The sequence below is a fragment of the Notamacropus eugenii genome, chromosome 3, assembly GCF_028372415.1.
Source record: "Notamacropus eugenii isolate mMacEug1 chromosome 3, mMacEug1.pri_v2, whole genome shotgun sequence".
Lineage (NCBI taxonomy): Eukaryota > Metazoa > Chordata > Mammalia > Diprotodontia > Macropodidae > Notamacropus > Notamacropus eugenii.
In genome coordinates, this window is record NC_092874.1 from 120,092,413 (window position 1) to 120,118,553 (window position 26,141).

General features: G+C 37.0%; 1 protein-coding gene across 4 annotated transcripts in view; it reads right to left on the reverse strand.

Annotated features, from left to right (window-relative positions):
- The window catches only part of KLHDC10 (kelch domain containing 10), a 65,433-nt gene extending 39,783 nt beyond the window's left edge, over window positions 1–25,650 (reverse strand). Inside the window, exons 1-2 of one of the 4 annotated variants that reach the window (XM_072652749.1) lie at window positions 25,357–25,650; window positions 2,660–2,746 (exon numbers count right to left, since the gene is read on the reverse strand). In XM_072652749.1, coding sequence (XP_072508850.1) covers window positions 2,660–2,746; window positions 25,357–25,513 — 244 coding nt within the window. In that variant the 5' untranslated portion in view covers window positions 25,514–25,650. The remainder of the gene's footprint in view (window positions 1–2,659; window positions 2,747–25,356) is intronic. The other 3 variants (XM_072652751.1, XM_072652750.1, XM_072652752.1) reach the window with 3 other exon arrangements.
- Window positions 25,651–26,141: the final 491 nt, after the last annotated feature.

Sequence of the window (26,141 nt, forward strand, 5' to 3'; positions counted from 1 at the left end):
AGTTACTATCCTTCAATCACTGTGCATTTTGCCTACCTATTCTATATTTACTCACTTGTCAGTAAGATATCTCATTGTTTCACTTCTGGTTTTTTATCCTAAGCACCTGGAAATAGTAGATGCTTAATAAATACTCATTAAATTTTAAGTTAAATCTGTGAAGGGAAAAAAATAGCCAGAGAAGAAGTGATAGACAAAGAGAACAGGAAAGGAGAAAGATTGGCAGTCCTAGTGAATCAGACAAGGTGAGGAACAAGGCAAAGGGATTAATGCAACAATAGGATATTAAGAAATGTCATGGAGGTGAAAAAGTCTGGGGTAATGGTGAGATTTAAGGTATGACTGTCTCATAGGTAGATAAAGTAAAGCTGCATAACAAAGGAGTTGAAAAGGTTTATGAACTGGGCAGCTAAATTGGGCAGTGAATAGATCTAAAAGCCTGCAGCTAGGAAAAATTCTCTTCCTGAGTTGAAATTTAGCCTCAGATACTTACTAGCCATGTGACTCTGGGCAAGCCACATAACTGTTTGCCTTAGTTTCCTCATCTGTAAAATGAACTGGAGAAGGAAAAGGCAAACTATTCCAGTATCTTTGTCAATAAAACTCCAAAATATGTGTAAAGAATCAGACACGACTGAAAAACTACTGAACAACAATAACATGAACTGTAAGGCCATGTTGTTTGAGTCGAAGGAAAGGAAAGCAGCCATATATGTCTAAGGCATTTTCTAATTGAACAGAAGGAACCTGGAGTACGGACCAAGCGTCTTTGTCAGCAAAGGGACTAAACCCAAATCACATACAATACTTAACTTCATTCTCTTATAGGAAAGGCAGGTAGAGAAATAGAAGACTTTCTGCAGAGGCTAATAGCAGTCCATAGGGTTGAGTGATAAAAGTCTCCTCTCATGCTGGACTATATGTACAGAAAAGTTATGTTTTCTAGTCTATTTTCTGTTTATGCACATCATATCCTAGATGATATCTTTTATACCACTTCCTACACACAAGTCACTATCAGAAAGACGCTGCAGCTTCTTTATATTACCATACCAGAGTCATTTGCTGTTTGATTCTGCAGATGGTATTGTTTCATATTTACAGTTATTTGGTATTACCTTTAGGTTCTTTCAGAAGAATCTAATATTTTCCTTAATGACTTGTGATAATCGTAATGAACACCAGTGAAAATGCTGTGCCATGCTCCATTACTGCCTACTGAAATATTTAGAACTAGGTCCCATACTACTGTCTAGTATTTCTTTTTATTTAGGTTCTTATGCCTGTTTTTTTTAAAGTCTTTCTGGTCTCCTGCATTATCAGGTCATCAAGTACTATGTTAAGTGTACTTGCCTCCAGACACATAGAATCATAGGATCTAATAGTTCAAAGAGACTTTACTGGGTATACAGATCATCTAGTCCAGCTTCATCATTTAATGGAAGAGGAAATAGATGCCTAAAGAGATGACATGCTTTGATCAGTCTTTCAGTCAGCAGAACGGGAATTCAAACCCAACTCTTCTGACTCAAAACTCAGTGCTCTTTCTACTAAACAACGTATTGTACACAATGTGTTAACCAATCCCTTGCAAAACTTAGGGTTTCAAATACATTGGAAGCTAAGGAATATAATAACCAAGCTACTTAGAACTCTGCAAAGAAGAATAAATGGGTATAAGGATTAAGGGTCAGAAAGGTTTTGTTGTTTAAAGGCCAAAATAAAAAATTCCATAACAATTATTTTGGTAAATTAGTTAGCCTTAGGATACAAAGGAATTTTTTACATGAGCAACAGTTGTTTTCATACGAGCTACAGTTTTTATTTCTTTATAGTAAAATTGGCAAAGTAAAAAAATAAGTAACAATTACTTACATATCAAAACAGAGAAGCTGGGAGGCACAGTGAACACAGAGTACTGGACCTGAATTTAAATTTTGCTTTAGACACTACTAACTAGCTATGTGTCCAAGGGCAAATCACTTAAACCTCAATCTACCTCATTTTACTCATCTAAAAAACTGAGCCAACTTCCCAGGGTTACTGTGAGGATAAAATGAGAGAATGTTTAAAGTGCATTTATTATTGTTACAAAAAAACCAACTATGATAATCATAAAATCCTTTTTAGGTTTGGGGGGAAAATTTTTAACTCTTCTGAGATTTCTAATATGATTCAATGGAGAAAAAAAACCTACCACACTAGTGACAGTTGCATGTCCATTTACATTTGTTCCTCTTTCTGAAAAGGAAAGACAGAAGGAAAGGAGGAAGGAAAGAAGACCAACAATACACAAAAAAGCTATCCCATCTGCTTTCCTGTGACCATAATTTATCTTCTTTCAAATGCAATTTTGATCAATTCAAAAAAGTAAAAAAGCTGCTAAGTGAACATAAGTTTTTCTTATCCTCTAAAACATATTAAATCATTCTAACCCAAACTATATTTTAATTATTACTTTATGAAAATGAGAAAATATGAAATGCTGTTTTGCAAACTGAAAAATCAAGTCAAATCCTATACTCCCCCCGCCCCCGCCCCACCTATTTTGGTTCTTAATATACCAGCAAGAAGCAACATTTAGCTTGGATTTATAAAATTCGAGAAAGATTCCCTTGAACCCACATAAAGTACAGGTCTCTTGCTAATTATCACCCACCTCTCAAAAACCTTTTAGGGATCCTTAGGATGGGACAGGACTGAGTGAAGCATCTCCTAACAGCGTCCCATCGTATTTTCTTCTTACCTGTTACCACAATTATCAGCAATGAGTCACACATACAACAAATGATAAGTAATACAATTTTTATAGTTATAAAAACAGAAAAGACAGGAAAACAAAAATGCTTTGATGTTGGAGGACATAGCAAACAATTAACACTGCACAAGTGAAAAGAAACTAACTCTTAATCGGTAATTAGTGTTTTTAACAATTACCCAACTATGAACCACTGACTACATTCTTATTTTTTACAGGACTATTTACTTGAATGCTTTCTTCATGCTTGAGAATGACAGGTTGCCACCTTGTGGCAAAATTCACCAAGTGCTTATGGCATAGAATAAATACCATGTAAGCAAAAAACAGTTAAAAAAACTGGCAATACAGTATTGCTCAAAAAAAAAAAAAGTGTAATTCAGACTCCTATTCTCTAGTATACTTTACTCTTTGTTGCTTAAATGGGTATAAGGATTAAGCAATAGGTATCTCAAAATTTTATAAACTGATTTGCATATTCCATATTTTAGGACATGGGTCAAATCAAATTATTCATTAAACACCTTTACATTTTCACAATGAAAAAGTAAATACATCACTCTTTAAAAGAAAAAATTGGTTCTACATATTGTTTTGTTTTTTAACATGACAGTGTCTTAATACCTGTAATTACCTTCTACTTCTTAAGAGGGGTCAATTTTTCATTCCTAAAGTTCAAGGCTATGCCCACAAGTTTTTACCATATTTTAGTACATTCCAGTTTCTTAGGAATACACTAACTCTGTTTTCAGCATGATGAAACTACATTCAGAAATTTACCTATGGTTGTTACTGGTTTAAGCACAGACATACACAAACTTCATGAGAGAATATTACCTGTATAGGTATACAATAAAATATTTTAAGACAAACAGAAACCCCTCTGACTGATAAAGGTAAGTAGGAGATTAGGTTCTTCTACCAGAGTATCCACATTTAAGGAAGCTGGGTTTTTTTTTTTTTTAAGCAAACGCACATTTTAAAAATCAATAATTACAATAATTAATCAATACATTAGGAACTTATTATATTCTTTCATTTATGTTTTGGGGTTTATCAAAGACTGGGTTACTAAGTTCTATTGTTTCCGATTTCCTTTGTATTATTCTGTTCCATTAACCTACTTCTCTATTTTTTAACTCATACCAAATGGCTTTGATGACTGCTGCTTTATAATGTTTTGTGATTTGGAAACGCCATTCTCTCTTCCTTCCTACCATTGTCATATTTCCCTCAATAATCTAGAGTATTTTTACTCAAAATTAATTTTATTAAGATCAAAAAATTAATCTCAATAGATGCAGAAAAAGCTTTTGACAAAATACAACACCCATTCCTACTGAAAACACTGGAGAGCATAGGAATAAATGGAACTTTCCATAAAATAATAAGCAGTATTTACCTAAAACTTTCAGCAAGCATTATATGCAATGGAGATAAGCTAAATGCATTCCCAATAAGATCAGGGGTGAAATGGGATCAAAAAACTATCTCATTAATAGCTGGATTATTAAAGCATTAAGACTATAAATGAACTTTAGTACTACTGTCATTTTATATCAGAACAGCATAGCCATGAGCTATGAATATTCCTTTAGCTCTTTTAAGGAGCTCTTTGAAACTGAACCTATAAAAATATAGTGTGCTTTGATAGATTGATCTCCAAATATCTTGTGTATTTTGTAATTATCAATGAGCATGTTTGTCCATTCTCTAGGACTTTCTAAATAAACCATCATATCATCAGCAAACAGGGATAATTTTATCTCCTATTTACTTATCTTTACACTTTTAGTCTTTCTCTTCTCTTTTTGTTATTCTTAGCATTTCTACAACTATATCAAACAATAGTGGAAAAAGTGGGGAACTCCTATATGTACAAGGAAAGTTTACAGTATAACCCTAGTGCATAGGATGCTTGCTTTGGGGTTTAGATTGATTCTTTTTGTAATTTTTAAAAATCCTTCCATGCCTATACTTTTGAGATTTTTTTTTCTTAATAGCACTGTAAGAGTGCTGAATTTTGTGAAAGGCTTTTCTGTTTATCCGCTGATATAATCATATGGTTTGGGATGTTTTTGTTTTTAATGTTATTATGTTGACTGTTTTTCTAACACTGAATCATCTTTGAATTCCTGTCATAAATCAACTTTGTCATAAACGAATGATTTCTTGAAGTTTGATAAGATTTCATTTAAAAATTTTAAATGAAGTCATTTAGATACTGTTCTGTAGTTCTCCCTTGCTTTATATTGCCCTTGTTTTGGTATTAGGACCATATGTATCTCATAAAAGGAACACTGTAAAGTACTTTCTCAATTTTTTAGAAGAATTGGTGTTAACTCTCCTTTAAATATTTTATAAAATTCTCCTGATTCCATTTTTGTTACTATGACTTATAATGCAGTTGATTTCCTTTAAGAATTTAGATGCTTTGACATTTGGTGAACTTAAGTTTAACAATGATATTTGTTTCTTGCCTACTGTTCCTATCAGAATAAGGTAACTGCCTTGTTTATAACTGCGAGATTCTGTTTTCACTTTGTCTAATAGCAAGGCTACAATTCCTATTTTTTTGGATTAAGCTGATACACGATAAATTTTGTTACAATTGTCCATGTGTCTTAGCTTTGAAGGTAGGTTTTTCTAAGTAACAAATTGTGGAATTTTGTTTTCTTATTCAATCTAACACTCTTATGCTACTGGATTGATTGTTTAATCCAATCACATTTAGGTTTCCCCCCCCTCTATTTGTCTCTAACATGACTTTTTTCTGCTTTAGAATTTTTTTTGTTCCCTATTATCTATACAGAACTTTGTCTCTTCAAGAATTTTTCCTTATTCTACTTTAAGGCAAACCTATTCCTATACATTCTCTTCCCCGCAACTCTCTTACCCTCTCTACATTTGTCAATTATGTTGAAATAAAGTTAACAAGATTGAAAACAAAGGTTCATAGAGTCCAGATTAAGAACCCCTGGTTTAGACCAATATCTTAAACCATATTCCATGATAAATATATGACCTGAATATTAAAGACCAAACATTAAAAAAAATCAGAAAAGCAACAGATCATATGCCCTTCACACAGTTACAGGTAGGTAATATATTCTTGACCAAACAAGGGATAGAGGTCATTTCAAAAGACAAAACAGAAAATTTTGGTAATATGAAATTAAAAAGCTTCCATACAAATAAAATTAATGCATCTAAGAGAAGGAAAGTGGTCAAATGTGAAAAAATTGTATCAAATTTCTCGGATGAATTCTGGTATCCAAGGTATAGACAACTAAAAGATACTAGACCAAAAGTGATTCTCCCAATACGTAGGTGGTCAATGGATATGAAGAAACAGTTCTCAAAAGAAAAATGCAAATCAAAACAACCCTGAGATTTCAACTCCTGACCAAGAAATTGGCAAAAATGATTAAAAAAAAAAAATGGGAATGCTCAATGTTGGAGTAATTGAAGGAAGATAGGCAAAATAGTGCATTGTTGATGGAGCACTGTCAGCACAATCATTGTGGAAAGTAGTGTGATTATTCAAATAATATGACTAAAATGTGAGGCCATACCCTTTGACCTCAAGATTCTATTACTAGATAGACAGCCCAAAGAGGTCAGATAAGGTCATATAAGAAAATTCCCATTTACACCAAAATATCTGTAGCAGTACTTTTTGTGGTATAAAAAAAAAACACCTGGAAACAAATCAGCACCCATGATAAATAAAAACTGTGGTATAAACATGTAATAAACTGTTACAGGGCTGTAAGAAATGATGAATGCAGAGAAACAAGAAAAGACTTTCATGAACTGATACAGAGTGTAACAAGCAGACATGAATACAACCATGTAAAAGGAAAGAACTCTAAAAAAATTCAAAGCGAATGTTGCAAAATTACAAAGAACAAGTATAGTGCAAACAAAGATAGATTGGAAAATACTTCTCCCACTTGTTGGCAGAAGTGAGACATTCCTGGTGTGAAACGCTGCACATACTTTCAGATTTGTTAAATGTATCAATCAATTTTGCTGATTTTAAAAATATATATTTTAAATATATATACTTTTTATATTTTAAATAAATATATAAATGTAATCTGTTATAAGGGATACCTCTCTGGGAGGGAAGAGGAAGATACAGAGGGAAATTTAGGCAATCTAAAAACAAAAGATATCAGTGTTCTTTTTTTAATGCAATACCTATCAAGATTAATGAACAGACAATTTATGTAATAATAACATTTAGAAACTAACTTTTACAGAAATAAAGAACCTAAGTAAATGGGAGCTAATGTCTCATCAGAGTCTATGACTACACTGTGCCATTAAGTAAAAATGGCAGTATTCTCCCAATTACTCAGTTTATTTAGAGCTATTATCAAAGGATGGGCTTATGGAATTAAGAAAAAAATTCATTTAGAAAGATTTTTTAAAAAGGATATTAAGGGATTTTTAAAAGAAGGATAAATAGGTTAGAGTAGGAAGACGTTCGTGCTACCTTATGTCACACTATGCTATAAAGCAGCAATTTTAAAATTTGATATTGAATATAAAATCAAAAAGTGCAACAAGAAAATAAACTACATAAGCAAGAATTACAAACAAATGCACAAAGCTATCTTAATGTTCAAGAACACAAACTATTTAAGGAAAGGCACTATTCAAGAAGAACTGCTGGCAAAACTAAAAAGCAGTCTGATGAAAAATAGCTTCTTACACTTTTTACCCAATAAATTCTGAACTATGAAAAATGAACCCATAACAACACTAGAGAAGTGAAAGATGCTTTTCAAAACTGTGAATATGGGGCAAAGTAGTAACTGAACAGGAATTCAATAGACAATAAAAAGAAAAACTGACATGCTTACCTATATAAAAATATCCAGTTTTGGCCCCCAAAACCAATGCAGCGAGAACCAGAAGATGCTGCTTGAAAAGAAATCTGCATTAAATATCTCTGATAAATCTAACATTCAAAATCTTTGAGGGTATTAGGACAAAAAATCTAAGATTAAAAGCCATTTTCCAAAGTGCTCAAAAATATGAAATTTTTTTGTGCTGAAAAAAATTTGTCACAATAGCCTTTAAAATCATAAGGATATGAAAACAGTAGTACTCATATCCTAAAATTTCTAGAAAATTCTCCTCAGAAATCATTAATAAGGATATATTCTACATCTCTGCATCGAGTTCAAGTCATAGATAGCTGGTTATGGATTGCTCCTTGAGTATTTGCTAATATAGTCATAGTATGGCCCATGCAAATTGATATTCCTTTGATCTACCAGACTTATCTACAGATTCACCAGCAGGTTAAGAAGTATACTTCTCTCTGTAGTCTCTTTTAAAACCTTTCAGATGGAGAAATGTCATCTTTAGATGATAAACTTCAAGGCTTTCTCAACAACTTCAATGGAAATATTGTAAGGTTTCAGATCCTATTCTGCAGGAAGTTTCTCTCTTAAGGCATGTTAGTCACATTCAATTGGCTAATTCAACTTTTGTTAATGAATTCAGTCGTGCCTCTTTCCAAGTAAATATCATCTAGAAGTGAACAGGTTCCAATGCACACAATTCTGTAGTCAAAATACTTAAGAGATATTTATTACAACTAGCAATAGGCAGTTCTTTACCATTCATTCTCTGACTGTAACATTTTGTTAGCACCTGGGTCTTGCTTCCAATGACAGCTACAACTAGCAAGGCTTGTACATTGAGTAGAAGTGGGGGAAGTGGGAGGAAAATATGGGGAGACACTAGTGATCTAAGGTTCAGTTCTGTGGGATAATCCCATTGTCAAAAGGAGGCAGGGCAGGTCTAGCTAGAGAGTAGCCATCTGGGTGTGCAAAAAGACCTCAAAATCCCACCTGAGCTAGCAACTGCAAGTGGCTTGTGAGTCTACTACATCTTAAAATGGATCCAAAAGGGAAGGAGAAATTCCACCCAAGTTGAATATAGTTGAATTGAGAGAAAGGCAGACTCTCCTCCAGAAAGTCTGATCCCATAACCCTTTCCAAGTTTACAACAGCACCGCAACACCAGGAAACAGCAGGTAAGGGACACAGTAGTACAGGAAGATAGGCAGAACCACAAGGTGCAGGTATAAACCCAGAGGGAAAAAAAGCTTATTTCCCAGACGTCTACTACCCCATCCATCCTGAGACAAATCACTGAATACTACTCACCCTTTAGCCCAGTCTCCACTTAGGGAGACAATCAGAAAGAAATAGTAGAAAAAGAAATCCTACTCAAAGAAATCCAACTATAAATTGTATTACTATCTGGGAGTTAATCGACCAAGAAACCAAGATTTTTATAATCATAAGACACTCTTTAAGAAAATAATTAAATAATCATAAGAACAGTCATTGCTTATGTTCAAGCCACACCAATTACAATAAAAATGACATAACTCATAGATTTAGTGTTATACCAATCAAACCAATGAGGTTTTACTTTAGAGAGGTAGACAAAACAGTAACAAAATTCATTTGAAGGAACTAATACCCTAGAATTTCAAGGGAAATAATAAAACTCATAGGAGTGAAGGAGAAACAGTGCTTCTGGACCTCCCATTATATTATAAAGTAACACTTATCAAACTACTTGATAATTTTTTTTTAAACCATGAAAGTAGATCAGTGAAGCAAACTCAATAAGCAAGAGTCATAAACAATTTAAGCCCAATGTTAAAAAAATATAAACTATTTTGAGGAAGAACCTCCTATTTGACAAGAACTCCTGGGAAACTAGAAAACAATTTCAGAAATTATATTCAAACTAACCTTTTATACATTTATCACAATCAGGTGAAGATGGCTATGCAATCAGAATATAAAGGGTCACACTAAAAAAAAAGTCACAGTTGGAGGAGCTACAACAAAAGAGGAATATCGGTATTCTACTGAAAGAGATATAAACTGGTCCAACCATTCTAGAAAACAATTTGGGTGTATGAAAAAAAGTGACTAAAACCTTTTCACCTAGGGATGCCTATGTTAGGCATATGCCCCAAAGTGAAAGACAATAATAAAAGTCCTGTAGAAGCCAAAACATTCACAACAGCACTATTTTGTGATAGCAAAGAACTGAGGACAAAGTATATGCCTATTGACAGGAGAATGACTAAGATGTGGTACATGAATGTAATAGAATATTGATCATTATACCATATGAAATGATAAAGATGAGAAATTGAGAAGAATGTGGAAAGATCACATGAATTGGTGCCAAGTAAGCATAAATGGAAAAAAAATCAACCTATACAATAACTATGACAATGTAAACAAACAAAAAAAAGGAAACTGATTCTATAACTAGAATCATAATGACTAAACACAGCCCAATGAAAGAAATGTAAAAATACATTTCTCTCCTGTCCTTGACAACATGGAAGAAATCTAAATACAGACTGTTGCACAGCCTATCAAATGTGATTATGGTGTTTAGTTTTGTTAAAATGGCTTTTTAAAAAATCTTTACTCCACATAAAGGCTTAGGTAGGGTATATTCAGAAAAAGATAACATAAAAATAAAAAGACATCAATAACACCAAAAAACGTTTGTCTTGACAATAGGCTACTCTCAAAAAAATTCCAAGTTGGAACACTAAAGCTAGAAGTAGAACAACAACTAAAGGGTACAAACACACTGCTGATTAGAGCTCTGACATGCTCTGGTTAGCTCCTCCTCAGGCAGCCTGGTGGTCCTTGTCCCAGCGGGTCACCATGCTGGTGCTAGCATGGTAGAGGGGGACATTCTAAGGGAAAGTAAGAAAGCAGTCCTGTGCCAGGTAGAAAAAAACCACCATTACCCTATTCACCATCTCCACACAGACCTTGATGAAGACAGCCCAGGAGCCTTGAAAATACCATTCCCAAACCATCAGACCTACTTCAGATAAGACCCCCACAGTCATAATTGAGGGGAGAGATCCCTGTAGAGAAGGGGCTCACCTTCTTCATCACTGCTAGCAACAACTGCAGACCAACAAGCCTACAAACACAAGAGTCCTAAAAGTGGCATCTCCAAACAACCTGCCTTCTCTCCACTTCAACCAACACTAGCAACCTTCATCCCCAGAAGCAAATCTTGGAGAAGGAACCAACCATCCCTAAGTACTATCAACTAAATGCCAATCACGGGGCAGGCTGAAATAATGGTAAGGCAGAAACAGAAGGCAGCATGTACTAGCCAAGTTGAACCATCATCACCATTTTGATCACCATCTCTCCTCATACTCTGGTGAAGACAGACAGGACTCAAGAGACTTGGTAAATAGCAATGCTTCCAGCCCAGAGCCTTCAGTCATCAAGCTGGGAAGCAACTCCTCCAGAGACACAGCCTGGCAACCATTCCCGCAGGTTGTTGATGTGTTTGTCCTTCATTCTCCAAGAGGACCATGACATCTGCTATAGCTACAGAAGACCCAGAGAAAAAATTCACTAAAGTCTTTGGCGTTGTCAAATGATTCAACATCAGAAACACATGATTTTTATCAGTCAAAATGACATTAAAGACAAGAATGCTTTGCCAATAAATCCTAAGAACAATGGCACCTTTCCATTTAACTTGAATTGAATTTAACTGAAACATTCCATGTGTTGTTGTCTATCCCATTAGACTGTGAGTTCCTAAAAGCAGGGACGTATCTTATTCTATTTCTATTCCCATCATTTAGCACAGTGCTTTGCTTCATTCATCCACAAAAGAGAGACAACACATATAAGAGGTTTCAGTTGTAAGTTAGGAAGTAATGTCAAAAAGACAAGTGGGATTCAATGTCACTATAGCATAGTGCCTTATACATGGTACAAAGTTATCTTTTAAAATAAGTTTTATTGATAGTTTTTTTTCAGTCATTTCTTATAGACCTTACTACCACCACAACCAATGAGTCCTCTATTGCAACAAAAAAATTAAGCTAAACCTACATATATGTCCAATAACGTATGAATCATCTTATGCTTGTAGTCTATCTCCCATCTCTGAGTAAATAATAGTTGAATTGAAATACTACAAGTCAAAGGATGATTTCCCCAATGGTAAAGTAATCAAAGGATATGAATGAACAGTTCTCACAAAGAGAACTGGCAAAGTTGACACAAGGTGGGAATAATCGATATTGGAGAAGATGCAGAAAGAATGGCACACTACCCCAGAGAATTCCCTTTCAAAGTGAAAGGACCTTTGGAACTCAAAATTTTGAGGAAATGAATGTTGGAAACTTAAAATAAATAAATTTTTTTAAAAAGCTAAAGGATCAATACATACACAAATATTTATAGCAGTTCTTCTTGTAGTGGCCAAGAACTGGAAACTAAGGAGGTACCTGTCAGTTGCTGAATAACACGTTATATTAATTTTTTGGTTGCCCTATCTCTCCCAGGCTAAAAGTACAGCAGCAACTCAAAGATTCTACCTCACTGCTGATTAATATGAAAACTCTGACATACTCCAGTTTCCCTTCTTCAGGCGGCCTAGAGGCTCTCTGCTCCCAGAGGCTCAACATATTGGTTCCAGACTTCCCAAACAGTTTTAGTCCAACTGAAGCTCAGTCCTACAGCAAACTCAAGCAATCTACCAGCCTCCACATTCCCAGTAGCTGGCGTTATAGCTGTATACCACCAAACCTAGGATAATACATGAATATGATTATGCTGTACGAAATCAGTGTCAGTTTCACAGAAACCCTAAGACTTCTATAAATTGACATGAATAGAACTCAAGAGAATAACTTACACAATAACAATAATATATAAAACCAAACAACTTTTGAAAAACTTAAGAACTCTGATCAATGCAATGATCAAACAATTCCAAAAGACCTAGAGATAAACTCACCTACTTGAAAGAGAGGTGAACTCAAGGTGCAGGATGAAATTTATTTTGAGATACTGTCAAAATGGGAATTTGTTGGCTTGATTATGCATACTTCTTAGGATTTTTTTCTTTTTTTTTCCTTGGGGGAGGGATCCTAAGAGCGGCCAGGCAATTTAAAAAAAGGTCTAGACTGAGGTTAATTCCCCAGCTAGAGATTTTTAGCATTTTTCACTCCTCAAACACAAAACTGTGACTTTCTATAATCTTTGTTTTGGATTCAAGTGACCCTTACCTTGCTCCAATGCTTTCCATAATGCACATTAGTAAAGAGCTGATGAGGGGTTGCTATTAATTGGTATTGTTGATATAGTAGAAAATTCCTGGTTTAAATTTTTCTTTAAAAACCCAACAATATTATTGTGCTGTCTCATCTGCCAGGCATATAATGTTGAGAAACAAGACAGAGACAGCTAAGTGACCCAGTAGATAGAATGTTGGACTTAAGAGTCAGAAAGACCTAAATTCAAATACTGACACAGTAGCTATAACTTTGGTTATAAGGTCATAACCTTCTGTGAAATGTTGATAATTGTAGCATCTACTTCATAGGTGTGAGTAGAAGCAATATCTAAACTCCTCCTCTCATACAGGTTAAGCTAGTTTTTCCTGAAAAGCTATTAAGACCTTCCTCAAGAAGGGCTGAGACAAGAGTACAAAGCAACCTCAAAGAAAAAGATGAGTAATGCACATAAGGGAGCTTCACTTAGCTAAATCAATCTGAGGTGTCCTCAATGTCTATTTTTGTTGAAATCCTTCTCCTACTATGGCTGAGTAAATATCCTTTGGTTACCTGTCAAATGACCTACAAATGTCATATTCTGTTTCATTTTCGAGCCTAAACTGCCAGAGGACTGATCTGAGTGACGTCCAACTCTGAACAACTGAGACAATCTTGCAAGACTGGAAAATGAGTTAAGTGAAGTAGAGTGCAGGGCAGACAAGGAAAGATGAGCCTGGATTGATCTTTGTGCTTCTAGTGATGCCTTTGGTGGTTCTTTTCTGTGAGGCACTGCTTACTCCTAGGACATTAGAGAGTAAACTACCTGTGGCCATTCAGCAAGAAAAGAACAATGTATATTCTATGCCCTGAAGTAATGTACCTTCTAGATAAGTGAAATAAACTGAATTCTAGGTCATGTAGATTTGTTGAAACTTCAAGTCTGGTAACTTAAGTCTTCTCCAAATCCTACTAGATATCTTCACAACCTGTTTTAGTTTCAAGGCAACCTAGAGAGACTAAATTTTTTTGATACAGGGAAAGAACAGTTCCATTCATTAAAAAATGACAATTTCAAAGGACACACTGAAAAGTTATAGTTGTGCTCAGCCTTTTCCAGGCTAGAAATTGATGCTTTCGTATTTCAATGTATTATGCAATTGAAAAAAGGCACCTCCCAGCTTTAAGAGACTTACATTTGTATAAACTGGCTTTGGAGAGTTTTTTGGAAAGCCAAACAATGCAGCTGAATCAGCAGTCCTCCATTCTATACATAGATATTGCCAGTCACTGAGACCATATCCATATGCCCAACAGTGAGAGAATGCAAACAAGGAAGGTCTCTTGAATTTTAGGATTGTCTTAACAATTGTGATGAATTAGTCATTTCAGTTTTCTTAATGTTTTTGTTTTTTAATTTGAAATTTGAGAGACCGACAACTATAATTTCGTCCCAGAGAATCTGCTGTGATTCTCTGATGGTGAGGAATGGGAAAAATGATTAAAAGGACAATGCTGGGTCAGGTAAGTGGCAAGATGATAGAGCACAGGCCACTGAGTCAGTACTTTATTTAACTAGCTGTGGACAAGCAGGCTTGATGCATTGTTTGCTTGTTTGAAGAGAGACCTCAAGGACCAAAAGAATACCCACTAAAACTTCTTAATGACCTCCAATGAGAGGGAACTCACTAATTCCAAGTAAGCTGGTTCCACTGTTAGCTTTAATAATTAGGAAAATTTTCCGTTAAGCAAACAAATCTGATTATTTGCCATTTCAACCCATTGCCCTTAGTAGTGCCCTTTGAAGGCAAGCACAAATTAATACCTCTTCCACAAAGCTCTTTTTCTAAGATTGAAGCCAAGGAAAGTTATATAATTAAACTCTTAGAATTGGGAAGGGCCTTAGATATCTAACCCAATCTTTTCATTTTAGAGATGAAGCCCAGAGAGGTTCTCCCCACTCCAGTCCATCATCCCCTCAGCTCCCAGTGACGTTCCTAAAGCAGTTCTGATCATATCATATCACTATCACACACACCTACCACCACCACCACTCCCAATAAATTTATTTCAACGGTTTTCTATTACTTTCAGGATCAAATATAAAATCCTGTTGGGCTTTTAAATCCTTTCATAAATAGGTCCCTTCCTATCTTTATGGTCTTACTCCATATTGTTCCTTGCATCAAATTTTCCATCTCCTGAGTCTGTGCATTTTCATTGGCTGTCCCTCATGCCTGGAATGCTATCCCTCTTCATCTCTGCCTCCTGGTTTCCCTCTGCAAGGAATCTTTCCCGGTCCCCCTTATTGCTTATTGCCTCCCCAGAGATCAATTCTAATAGACTCTGTACGTATTTTGCATGTACATAGTTGTTTCCATGTTGAAGCTCCCATTAGAACTGAAGCTCCCTAAGGGCAAGAACTGTTTTCATCTTTCTTTGTATCCCTAGCGCTTAGCATACTGCCGACCACACAGTAAGAGCTTAATAAAAGCTTGTTGACTGAGACTAGTCCAAGACCACACAGCTAATCAGTGTCAAAAACCAGACATGGAACCCAGGTAACAAGACTCCTAGATTCTGATGTTTTCTAATAGACCAAAGCTCCAAGTCCTGGAATCTTGGTTTTGGATCTTTGGATCTTCTGCTTGTTTTACAACTTATCTGTCCTCTGTAGCTAATAAAGATTTTTTTAAAAACCAAAAACTTGGAAAGCCTAAAAAAATTTTCATGGTTGCTTAAAGGAGAGTAGGGAAAGGATTAGTGAACTGAATTTTATTTTAGAGACACTAGAGCTGAGGAAGTCATGAAAACCATCATGCTACAAGAACAACAAACTATGAGGGAAAATTATAGTGTATCAGAAAGAACACTGCACTTAAATCCCAGTTCTGGCATTTACTACCTTGAGAAAGTCACAAACCTATCTGGACTTCAGCTTCCTCATCTTTAAAATGAAGGGGATACATTGAATGACCTCTAATATCCCTTCTAGCTCTAAATCTAGGAATCTGTGAACTAAGTATACTTAAATGGAATTTAGGACTGAACTCAAATAAAACAATGTTTACCTAACATGTTTACTGATAACATTTTCTGAACAGTGATGATACAAGGTATTTATATGTAAATGATAAAATGACCAATTAATGTTATTTTTACAAAACTAAACAGAATTTAGTGTTTATTTTCACTTTATTAGTTCATCACTATCTAAAATCAATGTCAATCCCACAAACAAATGTCATAGATCTTATTTACAAATCACACAGATCCTAAAATCCCCAAACCTGCCCCCAAAATCAAGGGCTGAAAACTCCCTGGGTTCCACCATTCCAGTCTTCTACTACGTACCCTCAAGTACCCCTAAAAGGTTCTTTGAATCTTGAATTCTATTATCATAACTCCTGATGCCATGTGTCTTGGGGGCCAGAGGACTTAAGGTAGAAATTTCAGACCATAATGCTACAGATTTGGAAAAAAAGACTGACACACAGCTTCTACATTTCCAGTTTTCTGAAGTCCACGGGAAGAGGAACAGGATAGCAGGGCAGAGAGGCTAAGTCAGAGACACTACTTCCTAGGTACTCTTAAAAATGACTAAGAGTGGGGAGCAGAGCCAAGATGGCATAGTAGAAAGACACATATACTCTAGCGCTTCTCCCACAGCCCACAAAATACCTGTAAAAAGGACTTTCAACAAAGTCTAGAGCAGCAGAAGCCACAGAACAACAGAGCGAAAGAGGTTTCCAGCCAAAGGTAACCCGGAAGGCCAACAGGAAAGGTCTATCTCATGAGACGATGAGCACAGCCCTGGCCATGTGGCACTGGGAGAAAGAGGACCTGAACAGACCTCTGGGCAGAGTTCCTACCAGGGAAGGTCCCAGATACCTCAACTCACAAGCAACAAAGAAAGCTCCAAAGGTCAGTGGGGGAAGGCTTTCCCAGCTGGGCTACAGGGAACAGGGTTTCTCCAGCAATAGCCCCAGGTGACACCCCAGGCATGGCCGAGGCCCAGGCAGCAGACTGTAGGCAGCTACAAAGGCCAGGAAGCAACCTGGATCCATTGTTCAGGCAGCTCAGCTTAAAGCCTCTGGTGGGAGGGAGCAGCTGATCTAAACCCCAGCCCTGAGTGACAACCGCCTCCACCCAAAGCCCAGGGGAACCCAGCAGCTGAGTCTAATCTCCTGACAAAGGATTCAGAAGTCAAGTAACTGGCTGAAAAAATGCCCAAAAAAGGGAAAAAAAATAAGACCACAGAAGGTTACTTTCTTGGTGAACAGGTGTCTCCTCTTATCCTTTCAGATGAGGAAGAACAAGGCTTACTGTCACAGGAAGTTAAGGCCCCTGCCTCTAGGGCCTCCAAAGTGAACTTAAATTGGACTCAGGCAATGGAAAAGCTTGAAAAGTGAGTCAGCAGCTTGCTAAAGGAGAACCAAAAAAATGCTGAGGAAAATAACACCTTTAAAAAGAGGCTAACACAATTGGAAAAAGAGGTCCAAAAAGCCAATGAGAAGAAGGCATTAAAAAGCACAATTAGCCATATGGAGAAGGTTCAAAAACACACTGAACAAAATAGTTCTCTGAGAGAACTGAGTTCAAGGAAATGAATGACTATGAGATAAACCAAGTAGTTAGAAAACAAAACCAAAAGTTTGGAAAAATAGAAGATAATGTGAAACATCTCACTGGAAAAACAACTGACCTAGAAAATAGATCCACGAGAGACAATTTAAAAATTATGGGACTACCTGAAAGCCATGATCAAAAAAAGAGCCTAGACATCATCTTCCATGAAATTATCAAAGAAAACTGTCCTGATATTCTTGAACCAGAGGGCAAAACAAATATTGAAAGAATCCACCAATCACCTCTTGAAAGAGACCTGAAAAGAGAAACTCCTAGGAATATTGTGGCCAAATTTCAGAATTCCAAGGAGAAAATACTGTAAGCAACTAGAAAGAAAAAATTCAAGTATTGTGGAAATACAATCAGGATAACACAGGATCTGGCAGCTTCAACATTAAGGGACTGAAGGGCTTGGAAACAGGATATTCCAGAAGTCAAAGGAACTGGAATTAAAACCAAGAATCACCTACCCAGCAAAACTGAGTATAATAGTTCAAGGGAATAAATGGTGATTCAATGACACAGAGAACTTTCAAGCATTCATGTTGAAAAGACCAGAACTGTACAGAAAATTTGACTTTCAAACACAAGAATCAAGAGAAGCTTGAAAAGGTAAACAGGAAAGAGAAATCATAAAAGACTTTCTAAAGCTGAACAGTTTACATTCCTATATAGAAAGAAAATATTTATAACTCTTGAGACTCTTCTCAGTATTTGGGTAGGTGGAGGGATTGTACACACGTACACACACACACACACACACACACAGTACAGGCTGTGTTGAATCAGAAGAGACGATATCCAGAAAAAATATATATAAAATAAAAATTAAGGGGTAAGGGAGGAAAATACTGGGAAGAGAAAGGGATAAATGGAATGGGGTAGGCTATAACTCATAAAAGAGATAAAGAAAAATCTTGCTCAATGGAGGAGAAAATGGAGAAGGGAATAGGGGAAAAGTGAAGCTACTCTTTCTACATATGGCTGAAGGAGAGAATAATATGCTCACTAAATTTGGTATGAAAATCTATCTTATACTACAGGAAAGTAGGGGAGGAGGCGACAAGTGGGGTGAGGGGAATGACAGAAGGAAGGGCAAATGGAAGAAGGGAATAACTAGAGATAAACACTTTTGGGAAGGGACAAGGTCAAATGGGGGAATAAAAAAATATGGGGGGACAGAGTAGGATAGAGGGCAATATAGTTAGTATTACACAACATGATTATTATGGAAGTCTTTTGCAAAACAACACATATACAGCCTGTATTGAACTGCTTGCCTTCTCAGTGGGGATGGGTAGGGAGGAGGGATGGAAAGAAGGTGGAATTCAAAGTATTAGAAAAGAATGTTGAGAATTATTATTGCATATAACCAGGAAATAAGAAACACAGGTAATGGGGTATAGAAATTTATCTTGCCCTACAAGAAAAGAGAGAAGTACAACAATACAAGTTATTCCCCAATTGATAAATGGTCAAAGGATATGAACAAACAATTTTCAGAGGAAGAAATTAAAGATATCTATAATCATATGAAAAAATGCTCTAAATCACTTTTGATTAGAAAGATGCAAATCAAAACAATGCTAAGGTACCACATCACACCAATTAGATTGGCAAACATGATAGAATAGGAAAATGATAAATATTGCAGAGGATGTGGGAGAGTTGGAACACTAATTCATTGCTGGTGGAGCTGTGAGCTCATCCAACCATTCTGGAGAGTAGTTTGGAACTATGCCCAAAGGACTACAAAAATGTGCATACCCTTTGACCCAGCAATATCGCTTCTAGGACTGTATCCCCAAGAGATCATAAAAATGGGAAAGGGTCCCACATGTACAAAAGTATTTATAGCAGCACTCTTTGTAGTGGCCAAAAACTGGAAATCAACAGGATGCCCATCAATTGGGGAATGGCTGAATAAATTATGGTATATGAATGTAATGGAATACTATTGCGCCATAAGAAATGATGAACAAGAACACTTCAGAGAGGCCTGGAAAGTCTTATACGATCTGATGCTGAGTGAAAGGAGCAGAACCAGGAGAACTCTGTGCACAGCAATGACCACAGTGTGAGAGTTTTTTCTGGTAGACTTGGATCTTCATAGCAATGCAAGGACATTAAAAAAAAAAAAATTCCCAATGGTCTTCTAAGGCAAAATGCCTTCCACATTCAGAGAAAGATCTATGGAATTCAATCGCAGAATGTAGCAGATCATTTGTATTTGTGTGTGTGTGTGTGTGTGTGTGTGTGTGTATTATGTTTTGGTTTGTTATATTATTTCTCCCATTTATTTTAGTTCTTCTACACAGCATACTATAATGAAAATGTATTCAATAGGAACGTATGTGTAGATCCTGTATAGAATTGGATGCCATCTTGGGGAGGGAGGGGAGTGGGAGGATAGGTATGGGGGGAAAAAATCTAAGTTTTATGGTAGTGATTGCAGAGCATTAAAAATAAATAAAATGAATATATTATTAAAAAAAGAGAGAAGATTGGGATAAGGGAAGGGTGGGGTGCGATAGAAGGAAGGGCTCATTGAAGGAAGGGGTAATCAGAATGCAAGGTATTAGGGGGTGGGGGGAGGGGAGAGATAGGTAGAAAAATTGGACATGTTACAAAGTGATGTAAAAGCAATTAGTATTAAAATAATTGACTGAATTAATTACTAAGACTAAATCAGAGACATCTTTAGTTTGGGGAAATGAATTTTAGTCTAAGTCTCCTAGAGACAGGTAACTTCAGGTAAAATTGAGCATTGATGGAAAAGTTAAGGTTTTAATGGTAAATTTGATTTTATGATTGTTATTTAAGCAGGAACTAGAACAGGTATAGAAAGGCATGTAAGCTACTTAAGACTTGTCTCAAAAGATGTTCCTTAGCCAATGTGAAATTATAGTTATATCTGAAACCTGGTTATTGGAAACTTACTATTTTAAGATGCTATGGGACTATTAAGTGACTGTCCTTCAGGTATGGATAGCAAGAAAGACGGTCTGAGCCTCCAATCCATGATGTCAGTAAGCCTGTGAGATGCTGGTATGAACTGAAAAAGGTGATCTCATGAGAAGGGCGGGCAAGTGGCTGTTCAGCCTGGGCTGAGGTAGGATTCTCCTGACTCAATTTCTCCACTGACACCTGGCAGACTTTAAGCCTCACTGAATGCAAGTGGGCAATCTACTCCTGCCTGGAACTGACATGAAGTTGGGGAGATATTGTTTCCCTGTAAAGTCCCTACTCTTAGTGGCAATTTCCTAGAGTCAAAAGGTTTGTAAGCTTAATACCAGATCTATTAAATTATAGATTGTTGGTAGGGGAACATCTAAGGTCAAGTCTAAAATTAAGCTATTAGGCTTAGGACTTTAGACCAACAACAAGTTAGGGTCCTTTAATTCTAAGTAATAGTGTGGAGACAATTAGGTCAACGGCTTATGAAATTAGCATACATAGTTATTATTTGTGTCTCAGTTGGTTAATGTTAAAAAAAAAAAATCCGTTTGTGTTTATATTGTAAATGCTTTAAAAGAAATATCACCTGATCAAAAGTTGGAATTGTGTTATGTTATATGAACTGTGTTAAAAATGAAAAAAAAATGACTAAGAGTAAATTTGACTTAAGGCCAGCCTTGGTCTTATTTCTGTGAAAAACAAAACAAACACCAGGCTGTACTCAATTCAAATTGGAACAATTCAGAAGATTAGCATGGCTCACAAGTCAAACTGACACACAAATTCATGAAATGTTCCATATTTCTATAATAAAAATAACATTAGTACCTAAATTATTTATTCAGTGCCATACCAAACTACCAAAGGATTACTTTACTGAAAAAAAAAGAAAAATTAAATTCACCTGGAAAAGTAAAGTATCAAGAATCTCAAGGGAAATAATGAAAAAAGTGGGAAGGAAAATAGTCTAGCATTACCAGATCTCAAAATATACTTTCTACAAAAAAATAATTCTCAAAATAATTTGATGCTGCTTAAAAAATAGAACTAGTGAAAGAGATGAGGCACAAAACATACAGAAGCAAATAAACCTAAAAAGCTAGCATTCAATTAAATAAAAAGACTGCAGCTACTGGGGTGAGGTCCAACTATTTGATGAAAACTGCTATAAAAACAGTCGTCTGGTAAGAAATTAGGTTTAAGTCAACACCTCATACTATAGAACAAGGTTAGGTTCAAATGAATATATGACAGTAATACAGAAGGTCACATCATAAAATATTAGAGGAACAAGGAAGAAATTATTTTTCAAATATATGACTAGGGGAAGAGTTTATAATCAAACAAGGGATAGAGGATCACAGAAGACAAAATGGATAATTTTTATTATATAAAATAAAAAATCTTTTTGCACAAACAACTTACAAATAGATAAAATTAGAAGGGGAGGGGAGGGTGGGGACTGCAGCAAGTTTCGCTGATAAGGGTCTCTTTCCTAGTTGATTAAATTTATGAGAGCGAATTTGTAAGACTAGAGTCCCAATTTATAAATGGTTTAAGGATATCAGCAGGCAGTTCTCAAGGGAAGAAATATAAAGTACCTATAACCATATGAAAAAATGTTCCAAATCACTAATAATTTGAAAAATGAAAATTTCTCTAAGCAACTCTAAAGTTCTACCCTCATACCCCTCAAACAGCCAAAAGTGACAAAAAAAGACTCACAAAAGAATGGTGGCTGAGAGGAAAAAAGGGCACAATTGGTGGAGCTATTAACTGGTCCAACCATTATGGAAAACAATTTGAAATTACATCCCAAAAATTCACTAAACTGTGCATTCCCTTTGTCCCAGTGATATACTCTGATATACTCCTATATACTCTAAAGAGATCAAAGAAAGAGGAAAAAATCCTTCATAAAGAGAAACAACTATAGTAGCTCTTTTGGTAGTGGCAAAGAGCTGGAAACTAAAGAAATGCCTATAGAATGGGGAATAGCTGAACATATCATGGTGTATGAATGTAATGGAACAACACTGTGGTATGAAGAAATGACAAAAGGGATGGTTTCAGAGATACCTAAGAAGATTTGTTTGAACTGATACAGAAAGAAATGAGCAGAACCAGAATATCACGTTATAAAAATAAACAGTTCTGAAAAGAACTCTTATCAATACAATGATAACCATAATTCTAAACATCTGATGATAAAGAATGCTGCCCACCTCAAATATGCAGAATGAGAAACATATTTTTGGATGTGGTCAAGGTGGTAATTTGTTTTTGACTATATGATACAAGGGTTTTATACTTCTTTTTTGTGTGTGTGAAAGGAGAAAAAGGAAAGGAAAATAATAAATGCTTGATAATTTTAAAAAAAATTTAATTTTAAAGAAAGTCCTCAATCTCTCCCCAATGCTACCTTCTCCCCCACCCCACACCAAAAAAAAAAACCCCAAAACTCCCTTGTTTCATGAGACCAAAGACTTAAAATCCAAATACCTAAATGAATGGCAACAGTGTAAATATTTAGTGTAATAATCAGTGTAAATAATAGCTAACATTTATATAATGTAACACATAATGTAATAGGTACTATGCTAAGCAATTTTCAAACATCATCTCACACTTGCCATTATTATCCCCATTTTACAGATGAGGAAACTGAGGAAAATAAAGGCCAAATCACTTGCCCAGGGTCACAAAGCTAGTAGGTATATGAGGCTGAATTATAAATTAGGTCTTTTTGATTTGAGACCCAGCATTCTATGCACTGTACAACCGACATGCCTTAATGCTTCTGGGCCTGTTTTCCTCATTTGCAAAATGAGATGAATAAAATGATATTTGAGGTTTTTTACAAATCTAAATGTTTAGGTTGAGGCTGAATTTGAACTCAGGTCTTCCTCTAAGCCCAGTGATTCATCCTTTATTAGTTCAAAGTATAAAAATCAGATCCTTCTCTTTTAAATGGATAAGTGTTAAAGTTGCCAGAAAAAAAAGCCTAGTGGAGAGCCTAAAGAGAAAGATAAAGGTAAACTGCAATGATCAAAGAGAAGCAAGGGAAGTCTTAGAAGTCTTCACGGATTTCAATTTTTCCCCTTTCCCTACCTATTTTGATGAAGATATGCTAAAGGTACTTCACATCCTGCAAACCTTATCTGGAACTTCTGAGGGAATCATTGCTGGAATTACCTGGCAATAGCAAAAAAGCAGAACTGGCTAGACCAGGGGTGGGGAACTTTTTGGCTTTGAGGCCACCTGTGGCACTCTAGGTTCTCAAGTTCAGCCCTTTTACTGAATCCAAATTTCACAGAACAAATCCTGATTTGTGGCCCCACCCCTAGGCTAGACTGAAGAGTACAAGAAGGGGAGTTACACATAAGGCTGGCAAAGTAGGCTGGGCCTCACTAAAAAGAGCAGCTTAAATGTGACCTTAAGTAGCAACAAGCACTTTCTTGAGTAGAAGAGTAACATAGCCAGACTTACACTTTAGGAAAAATCACTTTGGTACGTTGAGGATGGATTGACAAGAGGAGAGCCTTGAGGCAGAAAAATGTTAGGAAGCTAGCGTAAATAAACCTGGCAGGAAGGCATGAACTACAAGTGATGACTGTGAGTAAAGGAGATGGATGCAACAAAGTAAAAAGTACAATATCTGAAAACTGACTAGATATGTGAGTTAAGGACAACTGATAGTTGCCCTGAACAGAACTGGGGATGTTAGAAAGTGGGATGGGCTTTTTGGGGGAAAAGATAACAGTAATAGCTTTGGATGAGTTGGAAATATAATTTGATAATATGCAAAGGAAAGTGCATGAGTTCAAGAGAAAGACTAGGGCTGGATACATAGGAAGAGTTTTAATTCTATCCCAATCCCCAAATCCTACAGTATATCCCTCTACAATTAATTATCCAGGGTTAAAATTTAAGCAAAAGATTTAAGAAACTTTCCCAAATTTTCTTTACTGTAATTAGTTATTAAACTTGTAAAATACTAGTCACTACATTTGTAAAATGCACAGTGCCTTATTTCGAGTCACTGTGCATTCTTCAAAATGAACTTGTCCTGTTAATTAAAAAACTATCAATAAAACACCTTCAGACTTTTTTCCTACATACTTCTGCCTCAATTCAACTAGAACTTTACCACTGTTTTGCTTGCATTATTGAACTGCACTCAGTTATCCTATAAAAGGCTACACTAGTGTTGCGCAATATATTTGATAATAATCTTTTAAAATCTTTGACAGCATTTCCTATCTGATGTCGTTTTTGAAGCGGATGTTCCTTTGAATCATACCATCTTAAGATCATCTGATTTAATTCAGCGTAAACGTCAAAAGGATAAATTTAAGTAACAAAGATTTGTTTGTTTTGGGGGGACGAATAAGGAAGTTAACACTGAATGTCAACTGCTTCTGACTATATCTCTAAGTGAAAACCTAAAGGAAAGCTTCCATTCCTTCCTCCAAAATCTGACATCACCACTGGCCCTTCGACCCCTTTTTTCCTGGGTGCAATTTATCCTTGATCACTCTGAAATGCCAATTACTGAAAGTGATCTCTAGGTGAGGAAGAGAAGCTTTCCCGGAACTTCTGGATCCTTTCGGTGCCTCCTCCTTCCTGCAGACAAGCCCATCTGGAAGAACCCCTCCTGGGCAGGCTCTTCCCCACCCTAACAGCGCGCTTTAGGCGGCGACTTCCCACCCCGGGGCGCCAATACCTTCTTCTCCCCGGACCACCCCGCAGGGAGGGGAAGGGGTGGAGAAAGAAAGAAGCCCGAGTCCTTGAGGACGCCGAGGCCTCCGCTACGCGCCCAAACGCCAGACCCGTGCGGAGCGCTCGCCGTCCCGAAAGCTCGGGGCGCCGCCCCCGCCCTCCCGGAGCCCGGCCCGACGCTCACCTGGCAGGTGCGGCGGCCCGCAGAGCTTCACGAAGCGGTTGAGCAGCCCCGCTCCGCGGCCCCCACCCCCGCCAACGCCGCCGCCGCCGCCGCTGCCTGCCCCCGCCGTGCCCCCTCCTCGCCGGCGGTTTCCGTCCCAACCTTGGGCCGCCGACATAACTCGTTGTTTCAGTCCGCGAACGGCCCAGCTCCTTCCCGGACGCTCCTCAGCCGGCAAAGCCGGTGAAGAGTAATCCTTCCTGGGGTCCTTCTCTCGGGACTGGGAAAGAACGGAAAAGGAAAGGATGGAGACGGACGAATTCCTCCGATGACCAATAACTGATCGCTGCGGCGAAGGCGACCAATAGAAAGCCGCGTTCTTGGCAGGTGAAAAGGGGAGACGTGGTAACCATAGCTATGGCAAGAAAGAAAAAAAGTAGAAGTGGGAGGGGGCAGAGAGGGAGGAAAAGACCAGAGCAACCACACCCTAAGCTTATCTACCCGACTCAGGTCTCCAGCGCCGCTGCGGCTCCTGAGAAATCGATCCAAAGCCGGGACAGCTCACCCTGGCCGAGCTAGGGAGGACGCGCAGCGCACGTGTGTTTGTTTGGTGGCCCACATGGGGATCATGATCAGGCTTCCCAGGTGCCTGGAGAGTGACCCCAACTGCAGAGGAGGCTTATGTACCTTCTTGTCTTGACTAAAGGAGGGCTGGGGGGGCGGCCGGTCAGACAGTTCCGTGTACAGGGCCACCAAAATGGTATGGTTTGATTCTGTCACGGCACAGGCAGCATCTGCCTGGAAAC